This window comes from Eutrigla gurnardus, assembly GCF_963514095.1.
Source record: "Eutrigla gurnardus genome assembly, chromosome: 10".
Classification (NCBI taxonomy): domain Eukaryota; kingdom Metazoa; phylum Chordata; class Actinopteri; order Perciformes; family Triglidae; genus Eutrigla; species Eutrigla gurnardus.
In genome coordinates, this window is record NC_139924.1 from 24713153 (window position 1) to 24721019 (window position 7867).

The 7867-nt window shown below is 41.7% G+C and overlaps 1 protein-coding gene across 1 annotated transcript; it reads left to right on the forward strand.

The window, feature by feature from the left end:
* The first annotated feature begins 14 nt into the window (after positions 1–14).
* LOC311019360 (transcription regulator protein BACH1-like) lies at positions 15–5046 on the forward strand. The gene is made up of 5 exons (XM_084018713.1): positions 15–116; positions 1150–1407; positions 2202–3356; positions 3439–3645; positions 3905–5046. Exons 2-5 carry the CDS (start codon positions 1168–1170, stop codon positions 4253–4255), a joined length of 1953 nt encoding a protein of 650 aa, XP_083874839.1. The 5' UTR covers positions 15–116; positions 1150–1167; the 3' UTR covers positions 4256–5046.
* The last annotated feature ends 2821 nt before the right edge of the window (positions 5047–7867 follow it).

Sequence of the window (7867 nt, forward strand, 5' to 3'; positions counted from 1 at the left end):
TTTTTTCCTGGTCCAAATAGTCAAATAGTCACATGACATGGGGAAGTCGAGCTCCGGATGACTAGAACCGTCTGCACACAAATATTTACCAATGGCAGTATTATCAAGCTGGGCAGGTCGGTGAACGTTCGCCTTTTTGAAATGACTAAAAAGCACCGTTTTAGAATATGTTTTCGTTGTTAGCATACAATAGGAATACGTGTTGGCTCGGTTTAGTTGTTTTAGCTAACCTAGGCTAGCGTAAAACCTTTCCGGTTGGATATAATGTCATTAGATGTTAGATTTGTATCCTAATTAATGTCAGACGTCAGTAAGATAACTGTCGTGTCGTAACTTTGGATGTTTCCCATTACGCGTCTCCACGAGGCCCAGTTGGGTAACTTGGCTAAACATGAATCAGCATTTTTTTTAGTCGCTGCCCCAAGTTGAAATAAAATCTACCCCGGGTGCAGTTAGCTAGGCAATTACATTTTGTCAGACGATTGTGTATCTAATTCTTGTTCCCAGTTAGTACGATATTAACATAAGTTATTGTGTTGAGCTTCACCATCATCTTTCTTTGTTATTGAAGTCAGATTCGTTCATCTAATTGCCTTGAATGTGAAGACGCAGTTAAGTGTCGTGAATGAGAATATGCCATTTGACTGCCCTGCGATCTTTGCTGCTGCCATAACAATAATACCGATGAAGTAACCTATTCCACTGGCAAGCTGGTATTAGACAGTACAAAAAAAACTAATTTGCAGTAGTTAAACATAATTATATATAATTTTAAAAGTTATTTCAGTAATGCCAATTATAAACATCTCATATATTAGAAATGTTCTTCCAAACCTCATGGTTCACACTCACTGTATGTATTATTATTATTATTACTATGAAAATGTGCTTGGTGGTTTTATATAATTGCACAACAACACATCCCCTTGTAAACAGCAGAATCCACTAGCAGTTCTATATTATTGTTTTTTTTCTGATGGATTATTATATTACATTACATTGCATTAAACCAATCAATTATCAAATTGTTTGCAGTTTTACAGGCTGGTTGAACGTGACTAATAACTGCAGTTTGACACCTTTTATTGTGAGCTATTTTGGTAAGCGGTGTATGATCATGATGCTTTTCTGACTTCCCCTGTCACACAGGCTGAGCTTGTATGAACCATGTCGCCCCAAGTTCCTCGCATGTCAGTGTTCACCTTTCAGTCCGCCGTGCACAGCGCTAATGTCCTCCAGTGTCTGAATGACCAGAGGCACCAGGACGTCCTGTGTGACTTGACGGTGGTGGTGGAGGACAGGAGTTTTCGGGCCCACTGTTCTGTTTTGGCTTCCTGCAGTGAATACTTTCACAGCAAGGTGACGAATGTCACCAGACAGAATCCCATCATCACTTTGCCTGATGAGGTCAGTGTTCTGCTGGATCCGAGGGATTTGGGGGGAAATTTACACTGCAAATAATTTAGTCTGTGCATGAATCTATTGTGAATTACAATTTTACCAATGTGTGCCACTATGGAATTCAGTTATCTATGTGTAATCTGATTGTTTTTAGGCATAAGAAATAAGGCAGTTCTCTACTTGACTGAAGACTGAAGTCCATAATCATCACAGAGTTAATAATTGACTTTGGACATTCTGAAAGCAGGAAGCTCGTCTATGAAAGGCTGCCATGTTAATTTTTATGCGCAGCTAAAATTACATTACACTTGGCAAGCTGCATCATCTAAATGCAAGACCAGCTACCAACACGTTTCTGAGCAAGAATAAATAGTTATGTGGACTAACAGGCCTATTTTCACCGCGTTCCATGGAGAATGCAGACACGGCCATATCTAATTTTGACACTAGATGTTTTTGTGTGACATGCTTGTTCAATTTGCAACCCTTGCAATGTGACTCATGTCTGTGACCACAATATATTTTTCAGCCCTGCAGAGAACAATATAGCACTATTATATTTTAAGCTTTGTTGATTTTTGATGGATGCCTTAGTATCCACATAGGCTGTGTTTCAAGTAATGCAGTTCAAGGCATGTATTAAACAGCCATGTATGTCTGGATATCCTATGTTCCTTTATTAACTAGTCACAGTAGTTTTTAGTATGGTCATATTGTAATTTTTTACAGCACAGTAGTTTGTCGTTACGGTGTGAGTTTAATCATACCTCAACGATTTGCTGTGTCTCCTTTCCCCACAGGTGACCGTAAGGGGGTTTGAACCTTTGCTTCAATTTGCCTACACATCAAAGCTCCCCTTCACCAAAGAAAACATCCATGACATTCACAGCTGTGCTGACTTTTTAGGATTTCATGACTTGGAGTCAGCATGCTTTGATTTCCTCATCCCAAAGTTTTCCGAAGGCAAAAGAACTTCACGGGAGGTCAGGCGTACTGCCTGTTGTCTGAGCCAAGATCCCGGTGCTAGTTTTGGCCCCAGCGTTGAGAGCAGCCAACCAAAACCGTTTGATTCACACAGCTCAGTGCCTACAAGAGGTGATGAACAAGCAGATAACCCAGCAGAGTGTTCTCAGAGCGCACAGGGTCAGGCAAACAGCGGGGAAGAAAACTTCTGTTTGGTAGACTGCGGGCCACACATAGCCCCCTTTTCTTTGGACTTAGCCGCAAATGGTGTGTGCCCTATGTTGTCCTCACCATGCCCAGACTCTGAGAAAGCCTCTCAGTTCTGTGAAACAGACATTTTAGAGATCGGAGATGTATGTAATCAAAACGAGTTGAGTTTGGCAGACTGTGGCTTACCCTGTGAGCTGTCAACCCCGGGGGATGTGAATCCGCCAGAACTCATTGAGCCGGCGGGCAGAGATATTAACCAGGCTGTCGAGACGCTGGGTGCGGAAACCGACTGCGACCCTAATTCATGTCCACTCAACACATCAGGGGAAGAAGATAGCTGTGAGTTAATAGAGCAGAGTGAGCCTGGCCTCGGACAGAAAATGGAAGGTGATCTCTCAGACCCGCTATCTGCTCTAAGCCAGGAAGAGGGAATTGGGGAGAGGAGCAGCGTGGAGAGGGAGGTGGCTGAACATCTGGCAAAGGGATTTTGGTCTGACCTCTGCCCATCTCAGGCTCAACCCCTCCCCTTGGAACCTACGGACAAAAACACTCTGGCAAAAGCATCGGACTTCCACTGGCTTAAACAGCTGGACCTGAGCTCCAGTGTAGGAGACTGTCCCTTCCTCAGGGACTTTGAGACGGGTAATGACCCCGCCATACGTACTGACAGCCTCTCCCAGTCAGAGAAGAGCCCCTACATGTCCTCCTCGTTCAACTCTGGGGAAGACTCGGACCTCGACACAGATGGAGATACTGAGGCCAACAACAAAAGAGCAGCAGAGGTCATTTTGATACACAGCTTTTGATTTGAGTTTAAAAATATGATGTAAAATAAATCTAACTCCCTAACACTGTACTCAACAGATTCAGCTCCCGTTCCCAGTGGACCAGATCTCGGCGCTGAGCCGGAGTGCCTTCCAGCAGCTTCTGAGACACCATAATCTGACTCAGGATCAGCTGGAGTTTGTCCACGACGTCCGTCGACGAAGCAAAAACCGCGTGGCTGCACAGCGCTGCCGGAAGAGGAAGCTAGACAGCATAGACCAGCTAGAATCTGAAATCAAAAGATTAGTAAGTTGTCTTTAATACGTCCATTACTCTCAACATGTTGTCAAACGTGATATGATTGAATGTTGTGTCCTTGTTACCTGCATTGGTCTCTAGTGGTGACCAGTATGAACTGCAACACTGTTGATGTACTTTTGTCTTCCTACACAAGTTATTTGGGTTGATTGAGAAGATCAGACGCAACTATGCACTAACTAACCACTTTAATCTAAGTTAGATGTCTATTTGATGTGAATAAGCTTTACTGTCATTCTCTCGACAGAGAAGCCAGAAAGAGCGGCTGCTGCAAGAGCGAACTGTGCTGGAGCAAAACTTGGAGGAAACGCGCCAGAGTCTGTGTGGGTTGTGTAAGAGCGTCAGCATCGAGTCTGGTTCCGATGAAGACCACTTGCAGCTTCTCACCAAGGTCTCCTCACCAGACTCCCTCATCTCCTCCCCTAGCCTTTTGGGTAAAGATGAGGAGTCCCAGATCACTATCGCAATGGTAAGTTGCTCCTCAGAGTACGACTCTAGCAAGCTGGCTTCAGGCTCGGTTCACTCTGCTGCACCGGAGACAGAGGAGGCCTCCACGTCTCTGCTCAATGTCTGTCTGGACATAAAAAACAGCTCATAGTGGGACTGACTTTCCATTGTCATTTCTAATGAGAGCAAGGGACTCTTGAGTATGTACTTTAATGCCCATTTGGGATGGATATGCTTTCCTGGATATTCCACTGAATGAATTTCTGCCTGATATATAGGTATCTGACATACGGAAATGTCAAATTTCCTTCACTGTATTTTTAAAATGATTTTACTGAAGTAAACATAGTATCCAGTATGTTGAAGGATTTTGAAAGTGCAGACATTTTTCAGGTAATTCCCAAATGTTTCTGTTTCTTAATTAGGGGGACAAAGTTGCGTTTCTCTCAGGGAAACCCATAACCTGACTGTGTTTTGATGGCTAAAATCATTCTTGCTGCCCAGCTACCCCCACATACATACACACACATTTGTGAAAGTGTTTCATGTTATATTTTTAACATTCTGTATTGTTCTACCACAAAGCTGTTTCTTTGAAATGTGCACCGCACTAACATAGCTTCTTTTCTTTCTTTTCTTTTTTTTACAGTAGATATAACTATCAACTTCTCCTTGTATTTGAGGACTAGTTTCAGTGTGTCTGAAAGTGTTCCAGGGGAACATAGGAAATTATGTTATTTGATGCAAAACGTGCCTTATGCTGTAGTATAGTATGAATACTGAAAGATAAATGCAATGTTTGTATGTTCTTGTTCCAAGCACTGTTGCACATTAACCAAGAGCCTATATTGATGGCACTCTGTTACATTAAGGTCTGTCTTCATGTTCAGTATTTTTTATTAAATGCTTTCATGGATTAAAATAAACAACATTTTGTTACCATTCAGAGTTTTTGAACCACGACGAAGAAAATGTAGCTTTTACTGATCCACAGTACCACACGTTGGCCAATAGATGGAAGTACAGCTCAATTTACCTCACCAGCTATGCTGACCCTTAATTGACTGATTGGAGCACTGTAAACATATGAATGGTTCGTTCTGCAGATTATCTGCAAGAGATTGAAAAAACAAATGTTCTTCAGTCGGCGTTGGTGGACGTGACACAATCAACAAAACTTACTGAGAAAGAAAGTTGAACTGGAGCTCTAAATGAGGAACAGGAAGCTGGTTCAGAACAACTTGTGATACCATAAAAAAAATTATTTATACTGTACATGCAGCCTTTCATGCTGCTTTCAGTTTGTTTTTTAGAAACAGCAACTCATGGAACAAACACATAAACAGTGGCAATCCCATCATGTTTAAAAAGTAAGAGTCATTCTGTTCGAACTGTTTCCAAGTATTCATCTTTTTCATCTTCATATGCAGACTACGCTTCGTTTTTAGTACATCACTGCACATGTCACCTGAGATCAATGCATATGATACATTAAAGGAGTCATCACCTGGTTTTATACGTATCCAGCCCCCCTTGGATCGCTTTGGATCAATTCGTAAAACTTATTAGAAAAAAAAAAAAAATTTTAATCAAACATTGAGCTTGTTCTGACCCTTTTTCGTACCGCGATTTTATCACGCGAGATTACGCGCGAGGTTTTGACTGGTCCGGATGTGCATTGTATAATATGTAATGAGGCGCGCGTTGATTCGCCGCAGGAAGGACAGAGCCGGGGGGGGGCTTGCCTGCATGCAGACTCCAAAACATAATGGCGGCGCTTCGGCGATTTCAGGTAGCGGACGGGGCGGGGTTGGGTGGTGAAAGAGGGGTGGGCTTATGCAAGTAGCCGCCACGGTGACGTCACCGAAGGCGCAGAATCAAAATCTCGTGCTTTAGGAATGCACACCCTTGTGTGCTATTCCTGTTCGGAAAAAGAGCAGAAGCGAAAAAACGGCGCCATTTTCAAACTCCAGCCTTTCAGGCAAGTTTCAACTGAGGTCAAACACAGATATGCATGTTTTAACAAGAGAAATTGCGATTTCCAGGTGATGACTCCTTTAAAATAATCACATGCAAAAACACCATGAGCTCGATGCTTACTTTCTCATTATAAGCTACATTACTCACCTCATTTGTTTCTACTGCGTATTCTTGTAAACTAGTAAATGTATTGTGTTTAATGAATAGCTACGTAATGCTATCGAATTGACACACTTTTAAAAAAAATCGTCAATATATTAGCAATCATTGTATGACTGATGATTAATTTTATTGTTGGTTGTTGAATGATTTGTTAAAATCTAAAGTTGTTGGACTTCATAGGCTTGGTTAAGCAAACCAGTATTAAACAGAACAGCCCTTTTTAAGAGGGCCTTATCCACTCGAGGTCTTCTGAAAAGTTTTCCTACTTGAGTTTGGGAAGTGCTCATCTGCTTTTGTGTCATTTTTAAAATAGCTGTGTGTGTTACTATTGTGTTCCTCAGAACACAGTCCTCAAGGTTAAAGTGGTAATTACACAGATAACCCAGAAGCCACTAATCACAAAACTTGAATCCATCATTGAGAAGCCAACACACACACACACACACACACGCTGAAAAACAAAGCGGCTACAAGTGGTGTTGCAACTAAAAGTCAAAAGGATTAGACGATGCAAATACCACAAGGATCAAATATCATGACACACATCTATAGAAAAGCTTCGATTTGATGTCTGTCCAAACTGGCATCACCTACAATTGCCAAAGCACTGAAGAGCGTTGTGATTTTAACCAATTTCTGATTTTCCCTCTAAAATATTAGGATTCTTCCCCGTGTTTAGGTCTTCTATGCACAGTTTGGATTTTGGAGCATTGTAGCGCAAAAAGTAAGATTATCCTCTTTTGCAAGCTACACAGGAAGAGAAACTTGATTCGAGGAGGAAGCAGCTGTGCGGCATGGCAAGGTCAGAGGCCCATAATCCCCGGCCTCATTCATGCGAGATTAAAAACCTGCTCTGAGTTCTGATTAAGAACGCAGGGTTAGAAGATTAAAGACCAGCAAACAAAATGAAAGCAGTTTAAGCCCAATCCTGGAATTCATCAGAATACCAAAACCTTAAACTCTCATTACAACGTGAGATTAATGCAAAGCCCCCTTGAACTCTGTATCTGTCTTGATATATCTTCTCGTGTCAGAGCCTGTATTTCCTTTTTTTTTTTTTATACCAAAAATCTGGATGAAGATCTCTCACTTGTCATTTCTCTCCACATCCATCTTCTTGGATTTTTTTTTTTTTTCTCTCATTAAATTATTTAAAAAATAAAAATTCCAAAATTGTATTTTTTAAATCCTAATGAAACATTGTATGGTTTGGCTGCAATTTACCAATCCGTTTATGTATTTGTTTTGTCACAATACATGGTTTTATTTTTTAAGGGGTTTACATATAAGGCGGCTCAAACCCAGTGGCCGGCGTGGGCCCTGCGGTGTGAACTTTGCATGTTCTCCCTGTGTTAGCATGGCTTTTCTTGGGGTTCCTGGGTTCTCCGGCTTGCTCCCATAGTCCACCGCTGACTTCATTTGCTGGTGTGAATGTGGGTGTAAATGGTTTTACTGCGTTAGCCCTGTGATTGACTGAACCCCAGACAGACTCCACAGTACTTTGCTAGTGAGAATTAGTAAACAGGAGGCAATGAGTGTGAAAAAGGAATAGATATTCAAACATGTGGAGGTTAGCTTTCTTGTGAAATTGTTAAAACAGAGACTATGCTAATGAAATTGA